The sequence below is a fragment of the Bicyclus anynana genome, chromosome 16 (assembly GCF_947172395.1).
Source record: "Bicyclus anynana chromosome 16, ilBicAnyn1.1, whole genome shotgun sequence".
Lineage (NCBI taxonomy): Eukaryota > Metazoa > Arthropoda > Insecta > Lepidoptera > Nymphalidae > Bicyclus > Bicyclus anynana.
The window spans coordinates 1,092,949-1,110,691 of NC_069098.1; the positions used below are offsets into that span (position 1 = coordinate 1,092,949).

At 37.1% G+C, this 17,743-nt stretch overlaps 1 protein-coding gene across 1 annotated transcript in view; it reads right to left on the reverse strand.

The window, feature by feature from the left end:
• The window catches only part of LOC112047533 (uncharacterized), a 45,597-nt gene that overhangs the window by 12,749 nt on the left and 15,105 nt on the right, over window positions 1-17,743 (reverse strand). The window contains exons 3-5 of the mRNA XM_052886080.1: window positions 10,090-10,205; window positions 7,477-7,617; window positions 486-988 (exon numbers count right to left, since the gene is read on the reverse strand). Of these exons, the coding sequence (XP_052742040.1) occupies window positions 486-988; window positions 7,477-7,617; window positions 10,090-10,205 (760 nt within the window). The remainder of the gene's footprint in view (window positions 1-485; window positions 989-7,476; window positions 7,618-10,089; window positions 10,206-17,743) is intronic.

Here is a 17,743-nt window from a genome sequence, read left to right on the forward strand (position 1 = left end):
TTATTTACTACGTCGTTTACTTGAATGAATATGTATACCATTAGAGAAAGTAAACAGATTATTCAAACGAGCATGTGAAAAGTTTTAATTTGCATTACATGCAATAGTTATGTCATATTTCTCAAGGAAGAAATAGTGTTACCTAACAGTTAAGTACTAGATACTACTCTTGTTTAAATAATGGGCTCCATTTATTATTTGTCTTTGCTTATATTTGTTGTATATTTATGACGTAGATCGTTATTCTCGAGTGTAAGTTATTCTTGTTGTAATACTGCGATATTGTTAAAATAGTGGGAAAATATTGTTACGGGAAATGTAACAACCTTGACTTTGACTTTAAAATTATCATCATCGATACAATTCAAATTCATTCAAAGGCCGTGATACTGCGTTTCAACTTTCAAAGTGATACGATAAATTCTGATAGATGTCTTTCCATTTATCGATACACCTTTAATTAATTTTTGTATGTTATTGCTCACCTGTGAGGGGACGGACTAGGATACGCCATATTATTTGCCATACCATGACTATATTGCATTTCTGGTCGACTTTGAGGCATCGGCCTCCCATAGATCCCTTGTTCTTTCCTCGGCATTTCTCTCGGCGTCGCTTGTTCTGATTCCGGCCTCTTTCTCTCTTCTGTATTGTTTAACCTTGCTTCCTCGTTCTTTTCGCTATCGGTACCATCCTTGTTTTTGAACCTGCTTGATATCATATCCTTTAACGTGTTGTAAGTTTTGCTAACTGAGTTGTTACTTTTCGGTGCATCTCTAGTGTTGTCTTTTCCGGTTTCAACGGTGACTGTGATGTGGTTTGGTTCAGGTTTGTAGGTATTTTTGGCTGGTATGGGAGGTTTTGGTGAGTCGTAGTTCTGTATGTTTCTCGCGACTGCCCCTTGGTTTGGTATTGTTTGGTTTTGGTGCATCGCGTACCCGTATTGTTCGTACTGTCTGAAGTCGGCAGACGGACCGGCTTGCTGGTTCTGTAAAGTAAAATTATTATGCGTTATATTTTGTTTCAGTAGCTAGGTAATTAATTAAGGTACTCTGTAATCAGTCTACAACAAATACATATTAGTCAGGGCATAAATTGGACTGGATTGGATTCGCTGGATGCAGGTGGCTCAGTATCGTGATGTTTGGAAGTCCCTACAAAAGGCCTATGTCCTGCAGTGGACGTCCATCGGCTGATATGATGATATGATAATAAATTGGACAGACATTTTTGGCCTTACGTTAAGTTTTTTCCGCGCTATATTAGTTATTTTTTGTTTAAATTCTGTTTGTAACAGAATTTATCTTCAACATCTTTATTATTTTCAATATAGATATTGAATTTGTTTATTATTTTCAATATATTGAAATTAATTTATTATTTATTATTTATTGGCCACTTTTTATACATTTTATTTAAAATGTAGTATTTAAAGGTAATTATAATTATGTAAAATTACTAGGTAGGTAATATTAAGCTAAAAAAAATGTAGTTGCAACATGGGCAGCTGCATTATGGGGTTTGACTCTACACAGTGGAAGGACACAAGAGGAGAAAAAGCCCAAGAAAAAGATGGAGTTTTTGAAAGAGGATATACGTGTAAAGAGAGGGTGATGAGTTGAGGAATTATTCCTCAGAGACGAATGGAGAAGATGAACATAGTTTGAAGGGAAAAAAGATGATGATGATATTATATTTGCGGAGGAAACTTTTACCAAAACTACAATGGGCAAGAATATTTAAAAAAAAATTGTGTTTGTATAATAGATAGTTTTTTGTACATGCACCTGATTTCTGCCTCTATTTGGCATGGGAATCGAACCCGTAGCACTTCGCCGTAACAATACGGTCTGCGGTGAAAGAGTATGTGTTACGCGGCGGTGTGAACTGAGAACAATTGCCGATTGTTGATTGTTACGGAGGCGGAGACGGAGATTTTAACTGTATTTTGCATTAACCGACATGAAAGAAGTAGGTTTCCGATTCAGAATCTAAACAACGGCGCACCTCATTACTTTATCAACCTATACTAATATTATAAAGCTGAAGAGTTTGTTTGTTTGTTTGATTGAACGCGCTAATCTCAGGAACTACTGGTCCGATTTGAAAAAATCTTATAGTGTTAGATAGCCTATAGATTAGATAGTTAGGCTATATATTATCCCCATATTCCTACGGGAACGGGAAACTGGGTGAAACCGCGCGGCGTCAGCTAGTCGGATTATAAGGAGCAAGGACACACTACAGGATCTGGGCTCCTGCCTTCCAGAAGATAGGGTATAGAGCTTAGAATCACCAAACTGCCTCAGTGTAAGTTGGCGGGCTTGTAACACTAGGTATCAGATGACGAAGAGGGTGTAACACCTAAACGTTCTTAACTCCTAAAGTTTAGAAATTTACTAAGATTTCTTGAAAAAAAAACAAGCTAAATATTTCAGCCCGACCCAAGATTCGAACCCATAATCATGTGATCCGAAGACACAAAGGCTTGGTGTTTACTAACGAGGTTTTTAGCGCCTTCAGTGTTTATTCACTCTTGCCTTGAAAGTGTTAAAATTAAAGGCGGCAGGAAACGCACCGGAAGGGCATTCCACACGTTTGCTCCTCGGATTATAAATGTAGATGCAAATCGTTAATAGCGGGTCGACTGGTTGTCTATCACGTATGGATGCCACCACTCCTGGCGTCTTGCTGCTCTGTGTTCCTTAACTACACACTTAACACATTCAATCTTATTAAAGTAAACTTAATGAGAAGCCAAATACAGATTAAGTAGAGAGTAGAACGCATGTTGGTACAAAAGTTAGATTATTGTCTTTAGGTATCACCATACGCGTTCCCACATATATCTTATCTTCTATAATTAATAAACCATATTTTTTTTCTATTATTAATAAACTATGAAAAGAAACTACTATTCCAGACTACCTGTGTGCTAATTTTCATCCAAATCAGTTCAGCCGTTTTGGTATGTTTGAGAAACAAATATCAATCCATACAGCAAAACCTAAGAGTGCGCTTTAAATTAATTAGTTAGTAAGACGTCTTTAGTCTAAGGTTATTACGAGTAATTAATTGTGAGCGCAAATACAATTTTGGTCCTATTAAACCATCTCTAAGACTTTCAAAAAACAACACACTTATAAGACTAATATTATAACTATACCTCGATAGCGAATTCTACCATTTTTATTATTCTGCAACCATCACTATCACAAAAACTATCACAAAAGAGTCATTATCCACTTTTAATATTCAAAAATATTTTAACAAAACAATATTCAAACACAACACTATTCCAGTGACCTCCTTATTAAGACGAATTATAAATTATTATGAAAAATCATCCAACCTATCGAAATTTACATACTTTTAATTAACATTCAATTTATGAAGGAACAATATTATTGCACATTTAAATTCTGACCTACATTTAACGAATAATTATAATAATAATAGTTTTAAAAAGAAATATTTATAATGTTCGGTTTAAAATGTGTTGGCTTGTGAGGCCGGACGCGCGCGCACGATATCCGATCACTTTGCGTACTACACGCTGGTGCGTCGATCTAGTGCGGTGCTGTTCCGACGAATATAAATTGCAATGTAACTGTTCGACTATTAAATTGATGAATTATTCAGTTTACTTTGGGATAAATATGAAAATCTTACTATAATATTTTGTAAATATTTATGTACGTTTAATATTTAATTTTATTTAATACTAGCTGGTGACTAGGTTTCACCCGCGGAGTTCCCGTTTCCGTAAGAATACAGGGATAACATATAGCTTATAGCCTTTGTCGATAAATAGGCTATTTATATTTAACTTAACACTGAAAGAATTTTTCAAATCGGACCAGTCTTCAGCTTTATAATATTAGTATAGATAATTAATTTTAGCAGAAACCTCTTAGGTTTAGTTTAAGAAAGGATAAAGTAAAGCCTATATTTCTGGCTGAATTTTATTAGTTTAAGGATTTTTATTAACCGACTTCAAAAAAAGGAGGAGGTTCTCAATTCGTATGTATGTTTTACAAAAATTTAAAAATAGTTAAATAAACCTTTCATATTATGTTTGGACAATTTGATCGATTTTCATGTAATTTGTTTCTTTCTTTTATTTGATATTCGAGTATATTTGAAAATATTCTCCTTTCCCACTTTCACCTCATATCTTGTAAACGGCTGAACCAATTTAGATCAAATATATTTAAGAAGCATCACTGGAAAACTAGCTTTCATAAAAAAATCTTGTAAATCAAGAAAACTGAGTGATTCCAGGTGCAAAAGCTACAACTAGAAAGTGAATTACGTACGTCTTTCTCGTAATCTGGGCAATATCAATCACGCATCTCCAATCTAGATTCGACACGACCAACTGTTACGACGCTTTCACAGGAAAGTAACTATCAGCTCATACGAGAAACTACCATGTACCTTTTCTTACAACTTGAGGTAATTTTAAACGGAGTTAACAACAAATTATTTTAACGATTACATATTATTATTCATATCGTCCGAAATTCCTCAGTGCCTGAAGACGAAAGTTTTCGAACAGTGCGTGTTGCCAGTGACGACCTCGGATCCGAGACTTGGTCGCTCACTCAGCGGGCGATGGAGCGAGCTATGCTTGGAGTTTCTCTGCGTGATCGAATCAGAAATGAGGAGATCCGCAAACGAACCAAAGTCATTGACATAGCTCAGCGAGTCGCGAAGCTGAAGTGGCAGGCCACGTAGTTCGAAGAGCCGATGGACGTTGGGGTCCCAAGGTACTGGAATGGCGACCCCGCACCGGAAAGCGCAGTCTGTTGGTCGACCCCCCACTAGGTGGATCGAAATTTTTAGCAAAACTTCGCTGCGCGCAGTTGGAATTGGACTAGTGGGAAAGTTGGCCCCATTTAGCATCTGATATGCATGCAGTGATCGGACATCATCACCCTAAATCAATCAGCCCAGGAGCAGCGTGGAAGCTGGTGGGTCTAAGCTCTACATCTCCTACAAGGAGGGAGGATTAAAAAGAAATATAAAATCGCAGCAGGCAGGCCGCACGCGCCTCGACCGTTGCTTCGCTGTACGTACGCGGGCTGAATTTTCATTCGACCTTTGTGTTCGAACGATGTAATATACCTACAAACAAAGGAAATCGTGATTAAGGGAAAGAATCTATTACGAGGTTATGAATCAGCGCCGTGGCGGTCAACGTCTGATGCACGGACACTCCTGGGTTAGCTTAGCTAATAAATCGATCAAACATTATTATAGGTATGTACATTATGTATGTATGTAACCTTGTAGAAGAGTTTATACCTTAATTATTATAAACTAGCTAACTAGAAGCCGCGCGGTTTTACCAGCGTGGTTCCCACCCCCGTAAAAAACCGGGGATAATATATAGCCTATAGCCTTCCTCGATAAATGTGCTATCAAGCACTGAAAGAATTTTGCAAATCGGACCAGTAGTTCCTGAGATTAGCGCACTCAAACAAACAAACTTAGCTTTATATATTAGTATATAGTACAGATATATTTATATTATATAGCCTGAATTTACATAAATAATAAATATATAGCCTGAATTTACATAAATAAGTTAATAATTAAAGTAATCAACTTAAAATTTTAATCGACATTAATCAAATAAGCAATTGACCCTCAAAATGTTTTTATTGTTTGTATAGAAACTACTCCTATTTTAAAAAGTGATCGTAATAAATTGCGTTAAATATTTATTTTTCTAGTTCTTGTTGAGAAAATCTTTGATTTATTGAGAAACGCACCCTTGATCTCATTTGTTGCCATTTCAAAATGTCTGTCTATGTTTACAATTTGCACTAGGTCTATCACCACAGAACTTACTTTGAATATCTGGCTTCAGTTCTTAGAGAGGATGTCAAAACTGACGACAAAATAGTAACCACACGAATATTTAATATGATATTGATGATATTTAAATTAAGTTTTTTATGAAATCCTTAACTTTTAATAATTGATATCGATATTTTTCGGACCCTTAGTCTATGTACCTACTACACGAAAATAATATTGTTTATATTAAATTTGATATGAGTCAACTACCCTATAACTAGTAAGGGGAAAATTATCTGATTAATCAAATGTCTAATCAATTATTGAAATTATCCAAGTGAATGTGTAGACTCAAAGTCCCTCAAGGTGCATGTCGCTCAAGCGCCTCATGGCTAATGAGCATGGCGGCAGGCGAGGCATAACGATGGAGTTCCTTGCCCCGTGCTTATACATTTTCCATGGTGTAACGCGCGGTGACTAATAATAGATTGAACTTAAGTGGGCCAAGCTACCATGCTCAGGACACCTTCGTTGCGGCCATATTTTATTATTAAAAATAACTAGTGGACATCCGTGACTTCATCCGCGTCAATGTAGGCTTGATACAAATTTCTAAAAGTCTTCAATTTTTGGGATAAGAAATAAAAGAGAATGAAACCTAGTTATGTACCCAATTTCGTGAAAATAACTTAAATGGAATATATGTAAGTAACACATAAAATTGGCAAAACAAATGCATTTACTTTGAAATTTTCCTAGCTGTGAATCAACTAGTACCTAAGAATATTTAGAAATGAGATGTTAGTGAGAAGATTCGACAAGAAAATCATCAAACCACCTACTAGATGCGTCAAAGAACTGTGATCTCAGCTGATGTAAGGTAACGATGTAGTTTAAAATGGAAGTCGGGCTTACTTTGAAGAGTCCTAGAATTTTAAATTTATTCTATCTCTGACGTTAGAAGCTATACCTGACCCTGTGTGTTCATATATCCTAGATGGACCTGTAGTGCGCTGTTAAAAATAAACTGATACAATAATTAATAAACGCCATCTATGTAATAGATTTAAATTAATCTAGAGTAAAGGCTGTGGTATCTACCGTAAAATAAAAAATCTATTTGATATGATGCATCCGATACGTACGATGTGGATATGTGGACGCCTACCATAACTCGGCACCTTGAAGCTCTGATCGACTTACCTCAGTCCACGCAGACAAAGCCTTGGGCGGCGTGTCGGGGGCGACTGCGCCCAGGCGGCCGCGCTTGCGAGCCTCCTGCAGGATCGGCACCTTGGAGCTCTGAGCGACTTACCTCGCATGTGTCCACGCAGTCAAAGCCTTGGGCGGCGTGTCGGGGGCGACTGCGCCCAGGCGGCCGCGCTTGCGAGCCTCCTGCAGGATCGGCACCTTGGAGCTCTGAGCGACTTACCTCAGCATGTCTCCACGCAGACAAAGCCTTGGGCGGCGTGTCGGGGGCGACTGCGCCCAGGCGGCCGCGCTTGCGAGCCTCCTGCAGGATCGGCACCTTGGAGCTCTGAGCGACTTACCTCAGCATGTGTCCACGCAGACAAAGCCTTGGGCGGCGTGTCGGGGGCGACTGCGCCCAGGCGGCCGCGCTTGCGAGCCTCCTGCAGGATCGGCACCTTGGAGCTCTGAGCGACTTACCTCAGCATGTGTCCACGCAGACAAAGCCTTGGGCGGCGTGTCGGGGGCGACTGCGCCCAGGCGGCCGCGCTTGCGAGCCTCCTGCAGGATCGGCACCTTGGAGCTCTTGTCGCCCGTCGACAGAATCACTTCGCGTTCTATCTGCAAATTACACATGTTCCTTTAGGAGGCATTTCAGTGACCAGTGAAAAGGTTAGAAATTATTGGATTTTGATAGCCCAAAATAGAATGAAAAAGGATATTGGTGTAAACGAGGGTTACACCAATATGGTAGAAACGGCTACTGAAGAAGAAAGTAAAATAGTGTAGTCAGAACTTTAATGCATAAATGAAGTGTAAGCGAGCACTGCAATCATGTGAACTAGGTACTATGTATACTTGAAAGTTCTACGCACTCCATGACAATCCGATTTCACCATAAGTTCAACGCCACTTTATGAATAATTACATACAAATATTTTTCCTACCACGGTTTATTCAACTTGTAGGAATACGTAATAGGTCAGAGAGGAAGATTAGTGAAAGTGTCCATTGTGATACGATTTGATTATCGGTTGGAGATGACGTGTGTTGTGTAAGAAATAAGTGATTATTTTGTTTTTGTGATTGTGGTGTTGATTAGAATGATCTACTGACTCTACGGCTGATGCACACAGCTTTCTCTGTAATGTGTTTTGTTATTAAATACGACATACATTATAATGTTTGTAAAGTTATTAGCCTTAGTTGGAGCGGCAGGATGCCATTGTTTTAATATATCCAAATATATCTGAAATAAATCCAAAATAAACCCCCCCACCCTCCCATTAGTTGGAAAGTCTGTGATAAGGTACGGAAATAATCAAATACGAAACGTATTAAATAGTAGTACCTACATAAAAGGGCGGGGTTTGAACCTATGTAAAAGATAGATTTGCGATTTTAAAGTTACCGCATAGCGGTACATAGAAATGGTTTATAATCGGATGATAATATATATTTTTTTAATTAGAAGCTTTACGGCTCTGGGTTCTAGCCCTTTTGAGCCTATAATAATATTTGATACCAAAGTAAACCGGAACTAAATGTGTGAATTGCAAGAATGAACGAATGAATGAACCAGGGACAATATCTATAGCTGTCGTAAGTTAAATTTCGATTTTAATTATCACCATAAACTTATAATATAATCTAACGTTTGAAAACTTTGAGTTTATATACTTAAATTTAAAAAAGCAAATCCAAAAATATGGCATTTTTAGTAACAACCCAATGATAGTATGTAGTAAATAATAGCAGTAATAAATTAAAGTCAATCCTCAGGTAGTTAAACCACAGATCCTGTCGCGCAAAAACTGAGAAATGCAGCAAATGATACATTTTCTATGGAGCTAAATATAACTATGTCATCGACCTGGAGTCGCCTGCAGCGTGCTGTGACAGGCACAGTAAGATAAATGATCGGCTATTACTATTAGCTGCTTATTAGTTCTATAACAGTGTTATGTTAGTTAGTTAAAATAATGGAGAAAACGTCAATTTAAATACTTGTTTAGCTACTTGTGTTAGTTGTCTACGAGTTTAATATGATTTCTTGTTGCTTTTGCTGACTGATTAATTATTATTAATTAGTTTAAATGGAGCATGATGAACTTAAAACGTGATAAAGTAAAGTAAAATGAAAAGAAAATCTTCAACTTTTAGTAGGTACCTTTATACTTTTCTCGTGTATATCTACTGTATTTCCTAACATAATCTAAATTTAATATTATAAAGAGGTAAAGTTTGTGGTAAGGGGTAATCTCTGGATCTAACTAAACCGATTTTGAAAATTCCTTTACGACTAGAAAGCTAGGTTATTTGTGAGTGTCATAGGTTAGGTATATTTCATCCCCGTAGGTTGATAATGTAATTTTTTTTTAACAACCATTAACCGATGTAAATTAACGTCCTGTCCGAGGACATTGTGGGTGTGATACCACCCTCGTTCCTAGGACAAGACGCTTAACGTCGGTCCCAGTCATTATCATTCTTCCACCATCCTCATTCCTCCACCACTTATATACTACGGGCAGACCTGACCTGAAAATACCTTAGAAGAATAAAATTTCAAAAAGAAGTATTTCAAAGCCCGATCCCAAAGCTACCTCGTGATACATAGCAATATTATTTAGACTATTAAGACTAGCAAAACCCACGCAGATTCACCCGCTAATTTTCCGTTCTCGGAACGTGATAAAATACGTCATACGTGAAAATTATAACGGTGAAAGAATTTTTAGTTTAGGCGGTTTTGTTATCAGTTTCGGCCAGAATTGAGATATGAAATTCATTTTTGGTTTTGGTTTCGGCTGTGCAATGGTAATAACTGTGATGGTAACTCTACTTAGCGCCCTCGCGCGGAGTAGCGTGTCATCGTACGTGTCAAGTAAATTCCCACGAGTTTGAGTGATGACATTGCTCCTGCGCAGGATAGCGATGACATCGCAGCCCGCGCGGGGGCCTCCACCGAACCTGACACCACCCGACGCAATAGCGAGGATTCGCAGTCCACGCGGGGCCACCGGATTTGACGCAACTTAAACCACTAGAGCCGGAGAAGACCCACACTACAATCGCATGAGCTATACTTACGGGGAACTTGGCGGAGTGCGTGTGGAGCGGCGCCGGCGTGGAGGGCGCGGGCGCTCCCGGCAGCGCCGCCTCGGGCGCCGGCGGCATCCTGTACGGCGGCACCGACGAGACTGTGCCTGCGACACGGACAGAACTAATTCAAACTCCAACCAAATTATATAATAAAACTTGAAATTTAAGCTAACATATCCTAATAACTATACAAATCATACCCACGTGGAGTGGTGGCAAGAATACTGACTGCATTTCCGCACTGGACAGCCAGGCTAAAGCCTTTGCGCAAAAAATGTGCCCGTCCTTTTGTCACCAGTTGAGGCAACTAGCCGCGGTGAAAGGATTCGAGATATATATTATACTAGCGGACGCCCGCGACTTCGTCCGCGTGAAACTCGATGTAAACTTTCAACTACCCCTACCCTACCCCTACCCTACCCCTACTCTACCCCTACCCTACCCCTACCCTACCCCTACTCTACCCCTACCCTACCCCTACCCTACCCCTACCCTACCTTAAACCTACCCTACCCTACCCTACCCCTACCCTATCCTACCCCTACCTGTATGAAAAAAACCATGATAACTCTGCTAATATATACGATACCTATATAAAATATATATAGCCTATAGCACTCCTCTATAACGTAACATTCTACTGGTGAAAGAATTTTTGAAATCGGATGAGTAGTTCTTAAGATTATATGTATAGTGAACTTTTGCTTTTATATATTTATATTTCAATGCTGTTCTTCAACTTAGATATAGATCGCGCCAAACTTCGAATCCGCTATGATAACGAGGTTGTGCAGTAAACGAAAACACAACATACTCAGAGGCACAATTATCCGTCCACTTTAATATGACGCGAGTATGTTAAAGTGGGCGGATAATTGTGCCTCTGAGTATATAACTCCGCTGAGTTATAATCTACACAGTTCAGCAACGGACTCGAAATTTCGCGCATACCTACTACACATTTCGTACTTTCTGCGTTTGTCAGCCAAAGGTGTAATTTTATACTAGCAACATTTTCCTAGAGACTAAAACAAATGAATAAGCCAAATATGAATCCTAACATCATTATAGTTGCACAAACACGAGCATAAACACTTTATAACCTGGTGTTAAGCCTTATTTGACACACGCTAGACAAATATGCTCTGCCCGAAGCATAGGTATCGAGCCATATGTGGCAGTAGTTTCACCGTTTTAGGGGAACAAGATAAACTAACAGTTTGATTAACATTTAATTGACGCTCCGTTAGTCAGTTATAGCGCATCCGTAAGATGGCGCGGATTAAATAAATCTCGAGGAAATTATAGTAATTTGCTGTTCCAGTTACCTCAGCCTTGCTCAATGTATAACGATTCAATAGGGTGACCATGCAACCTAGATTTACCAGGAAAAGTCCTAGTGATTACAACCTTTATTCCCCTCTTTAGGGTTGTAAACCCTTATTTAAATCACTTTATTATGTGAGGGTCAAATCTTGGAAACTAAATTCGAACCACTTCCTAATCACTGATTGGATTTCAATTTGGTAGGTATGCTTGCATATTTTCGGTATCAATGCAATAAAAAAACCTAGCTACAAACGCAGGCCTGGTTATAGCAGTTATAGCATGGATTACCTAGTCTACTTAGCCCGTGGGAATTAAAGTTGAAAATTCGACATACGATAAGTAATTATGACCCTTTTGTTCTTAAAAAAAATTATATTTTTATTTAGTTTATACAGGACCTCTTGAAAACTCCTATAAAGGTAAATCTATCCAGTTTGGACTAATTGGTTTTAGCAAACAGTGTGGTGCTGTCTGTAAAAAAAAATGTTAGCTCAGCTTTATTTTCTTTTGTTATTTTAATGTCATTATTTGTTAATGTACAATTATTTTCACTAACTAAAACAAGAATATTTAACTAAATTAACTACCTAAACTTATTATAAAAATGAAAAAAATGTAAGTTTCTTAATTTATATTTTACAGTGTAAGTTCAGTATTACATCTTTTAATTTATTATTTACTACCTTCGAACGATACCTTCCATATTTTATCATGATGCGTTCTCTAGGTTCTCATGGTAACCTTAGAATAAACAGACTACTTCAGATTTCTAGATTCCTAGTTCGGGCCCAGCCTCGTAAACCTGTCAGCTGTAAGTAGTCTTAACTGCCTGTTTTTCTAATTAAGCAATTTAGAAAAAAAGTTAGCGGCATTTCTCTTAGATGAGCTTTTTGCTGGCATTAAAGTTTATAGTCTCTCGAGCTTATTTGTAAGTATATACTTACTTTCTTAGTTTTAATTCACATATTTTCTCACAACATTTTCTAATGTCATTAGCAAACTATTTTATTATTATATGATGTTTTACGTATAATGTGGACGAAAATTAAGCTGCTTGTAAAAAAGTGATAGTTTTGAATGAATTATATAATCTTTTTAACATAATAATGGAAACGTACTTCAAAGACGTATTTCAGTTATTTAGTATTTATCGCAAAATTGCTTAACTGATTTTCATGAAAATGAAATGGGATCAACCTGGAAGTTACACTATTTTTAACAAAAAAAATAATTTTCATAATAATGTTTATAAATGACAAAATTATGAGGTAACAAACATTTAAAAAAACATACGCGTCGAATTGAGAACCACCTCCTTTTTTAATATTTTGACCAAATATACACTTTATTTTTGAAACTTTTTAATAATTTAAATTCAAAGAATCAGGATATTTGTACGAGTCTGATCTTTGAAGTTACAAGGGATTTCCACGTGGACGAAATTACACGTTTAACAGTTAGTTGTACTCGTAGTATTTCTGTATTCTGAGCGTAGTATAAATACATTACTGGTACAAACATCAACTAAAAATGGAGCTTCACAAAAACTTTATATAACGCACAAAACGGAAATGACCAGTAGGTACATACTTGTACCTACTCTTCAATAATTTGTAAAGAAAAGAGAAAGGGACCCGAATATTGCAGATTCATCATTGTATTAAATTTTACGATAGACACACATACTAACTCTCGAACAGAATTATTTAAACTTTTCAATTTCTAGTTAACTAAATACAAAAAAATATTTCCATCTCATCATCAACTTATATTTTTTGACACACTGTAGGTTACAGGTCTCCACTCTTCTATATTCCATTTTATGATCTCATTATCCTTAGATAAAGAAGTTATTACCCGACTACGTCAGAAGGAGGATACTGCTTTTCGAGCGTATGTATTTGTGTATGTATGTCCATTTCTTTAACACGCCTTAAAGCCCACTAAAATTATATGGTGCTGCAGGAAGGATAAACAATACTTTACTGATAAAGAATGATCTACCAAAAGTATGTTTGTTACTGCATGCGGCAATATAAAGTTTTTAATTTGAAAATTTAAATAGTTAATTTGATACTTGTTTTTCTTATTGCAGTTCATTACGCTTAAGCAGTCGGTGTTTTAGCGTTCCGAAAGTACGTAGTACAAAAACGGAATTTTTTTTTTATTATAACATTTTTCTTGTATACTCTTACTACTGCGTTACGCTGACATGCGCAATTTGACTAACAAACATCTATAGGTATATTTATACAAATTTTTGAGTTTATATTTTAACTAGCAGATTCAACTTGGTCCTTTATTACTATAAAAAGCTCTCAACGGAAGCTCTTATAAGGAATTACTTTTCTCAATTTTGCCACATATTTCACTAGCGCTTCGCTCTTATTGGTCGTAGCTTGGTGCTTTATAGCATATAGCCTTCCTCGAAAAATTAACTATTGAATAAAAAATCGTTTTTCAATTCAAAGCAGTGGTTCTTGAGATTAGCGTGTTCAATCTACAAACAAACACGTCAGCTTTATAATCTTAGTACATAGTGATACCATTAGGATTTTGAACCAGATCATAAAGGATAAATAATAATTATTCACATTTTTAATTAATCTATAAGTTATTGAAAAATGTAACAAGAAAATTGAAAGTGCAATTATTAGTATCCTGTCATTCTCTTCTTTGTATTTGAATTAAAATGTAATTGCGCGGAAATTTGATTTTGTTATTTAAATGTTCAACAGGAACTGAGATATTAATGACTAACGGATATTTGTACTTTCTAATTGCATTATTATTTAATTAAACGCCAATTCGTTTATTTCATGTAAGCTGAGCTTATAAGCACTTTTGAAACTTCAAGTTTGTCTGTTTTAGTGACTTTATTATTATTTATTTGGTTTAAGGCATAATAACAATAAAGCTTTTGTTACTTTGGCATCGTCTCATCTCTCACGCACGTCCCAAACGCCTGGCGCAGCTGCTGAATACGCATAATTTTGTAATCATCATTATCAACATCATATCAGCCGATGGACGTCCACTGCAGGACATAGGGACTTCCAAACACCACGATACTGAGCCGCCTGCATCCAGCGAATCCCTGCGACTCGCTTGATGCCGTCAACTTTGTAAGCATCGTAAACACTCGGTCAAATCGAATGACTATGTATTACGCTTGCCTTTGAGACTTTAGGCCCTTGGTCAACAGATTCAAAAAAAAAAAACAATTCAATGTCTTACGAATTTAATCTATGCGTCATGCGTTACTTCTTATAAATATTTTATTTATTTTAATTTTAAATTAAATATACTCACTGTTCATTCTTACTATTAATTTATTTTAATTTAATTATTAATATGTATTTGTTGTTATTTTAAGACAAATTATTATCATTTATAAACGAAAAAATACTTCTTTTTTCTCGTCTTCCTCGTACTAGAAACGGGCGTTAGTTATATAAGTTTATCGTCTTTAAATTTTCCAAGCCAGTTATGGACCTGCCAGTGCCATCTAGTGGCGAAAGTGCAACTAACTATATTTATTAGTTTAAATTGTATTAATGTTGATATTAAGAATAATTATAACATCACCGCGAGCATTAGCACGGTACATTAGAAGGTAAGCAGGAAGTGGTCACCGTTTGGGCGAGCCAGCTGTATAGCGGTATGCAACGGTACCTGTACTTATATCTGTAGCCCACCAGTGGCGAAAGATGGAATTTTGACGAAGGTAAGCCATCCCAGAGAAAAGAAAATTCACACCGCTTAATACCAACTCCGGTTTCACATACATACATTCATATACATTACAATAATGAATGAACATGTTGATTTTTGAAGGTAACTCGGCGGGAATCAGCCTGTATGGACTCTTCGGCGCTGTAGCCCACTGGGTTGATGTTTGACACCTATCACACTTGCGTCTACGGCGTACTCGTTTGAGTACATATCTGCAGTGGTTAAGTAAGGGTCTTAAGGGAGGCATAGACTACTAACTTTTAGGTCTAACGAGATCCCAGTATTGTTGAGACTTCGAGAGATATGGGCAAGCGCAAAAATACATCCAGAGTTAAACCCGAGGGCTAGAAGAGAGAGGACTTAGACACAGAACGTTTCTCTAAGGTCATATCATTTGAAACTCAGACCTCGCCTAAGAGATACGTTGGGATATAGGCTAAGTAAGGTAAGGGAGCTGAATAAGATCAGTGCTGACACATTCGTGACTGTAGTTGGTACTTGGAATCCAGGTTGACTATGCCATGTAACTCCTTGACTGCAATATCACCAGGTGTTAAGTGACGAACTGTCGATACAGTCTAAGATGATAGCGGGCTAACTTGAAAGAGCTATAAGTTTGACCCATACCTCTGACGGTTTTTACGCTGCATCAAACCGAAACGGTTGATCATAACACATTCCTCCCAGTAGATTAATGGTATCTAGCCACGGCCGCAGCCTACCAAGACACCACCACCATAAAACCTAAACCAGAGCCTCAATAGCTCAAATAGCTCAACGGTAAGAGTGGTCGGACTAATCGCCGAGGGGTGGCGGTTCGAGCCCCGCCCCGTTGGTCTATTGTCGTACTCACTCCTAGCACAGTCTTTCCCGACTTCTCTTTTTAGTTGGAGGGGAATGGGAATATTGGTCATATTATAAAAGATGTGGCAAATATTATTTAAAAAAAAAAGAAAACTACTGCTTACCAACTGCAAAGGTATTTAAAGACATGGTGACGTAAGAAATGGGGGCCCTTTTAAAGTGGAGTCCTTGTGTGGGGTTTGACTACATCGCCAAGATGCCGTTTACTGAGTTAACGTCCTCTCGGCAACATAGTCATCTTCTGCGGTTATGTCACCCGGGTCGTAAAGGACATTTATGGGCGGTATTTTTATGTAAGAGGCGTTTGGGTCAAGTTTATAATATAAAGCCGCAAACACCGGCAGTGAGTGGTGACTTATAGCATCATCAAATCTAAATATATAAAACTCAGAGGTGACTGACTGACATAGTGATCCATCAACGCACAGCCAAACCACTAGACGGATCGGGCTGAAATTTGGCAGGTAGATGTTATGACGTAGGCATCCGCTAAGAAAGGATTTTGATCAATTCTACCCCCAAGAGGATAATAAAATAGGGGATGAAACTTTGTCAATTTTGCAACGATTTGGCTGAAATTTGGAATGAAAATAGATTTTACTCTGGATTAAAACATACTTTTCATCTCAGAAAAAAAAATCAATGGTTCCCGCAGGATATGTGAAAACCTGACTTCCACGCGGACGAAGTCACGGGCGCCCGCTAGTGTGTATAAATCTGCTTAAATTACTGAGCTTCTAAGCGATTGTCATCTCGATATAGATCAGTATTGCTGATATACCTACCAAGCATATCTCTCTTATCGTCTCGTTATCAGCACTTTGTGGCGTGCACTGGTCAGGGTAGGCATATCGTAAAAGGACGTTATAAAATCTAATAAAAATGCTATACGTATTATATAGTTTTAAACAGAAATGTAAATGGGGCATCAATAAATAGTGAAGTTACGCTCAGTTTGGTGCTAATTGATTATGTAAGCGGTTGGAGCAGACGGACGATATGTTATCGACATTCGATAAATTCGTAACAGGTCAATTATGCGCGCTTCGATATCAAAATACGTTTGGTTGAAAGTTTTGATGATTGGCACATAATGTGTGTTGTACAATGAGTACGACCAAACGAAAAAGACATAAATAAAAATTGTAAGTACATAAGAAGTATGTCTGTCAGTTATGGTTAAACACGTGAAGAGATTCTGGTGATTTGCAGTACAATAATAAATGTGACCTCAAAAATAACATGGGTTTATTTTTGTTGCAAAAAGTTCATCCTAAAGGAGAAAGCTCAATTTATTTAATAGTATTCATCTTTAACTGATTTTATATATTTTTTACATTATTTTACTAATACATTCAAAAGATGATCAAAGATGATGAAAATCATCGGCATCTATATGGCTCACTGGAGTGTTTGATAAACCACTACACTGCTTCAATGCACATGGTAGATATAAAAAATATAAACTTAACATTAATCTTCACTGACAGATAGCTATACAAAAATAAAATATAGATATTTTCAACAATATATACAATATATACAATGATAGCTTAGGAAGTAATGAATTTTTTTTCAAGAATAATTAATATTAAAGTTCGGCTGTTTGTTTTGAAGGATTTCATATCTCTATTAAAACCTATTTAATGCAAATTTAAAAGAAACAACCATTAATCTACTCGTGTTAGACAGTATAGAAAGCTCGGACTGTAGC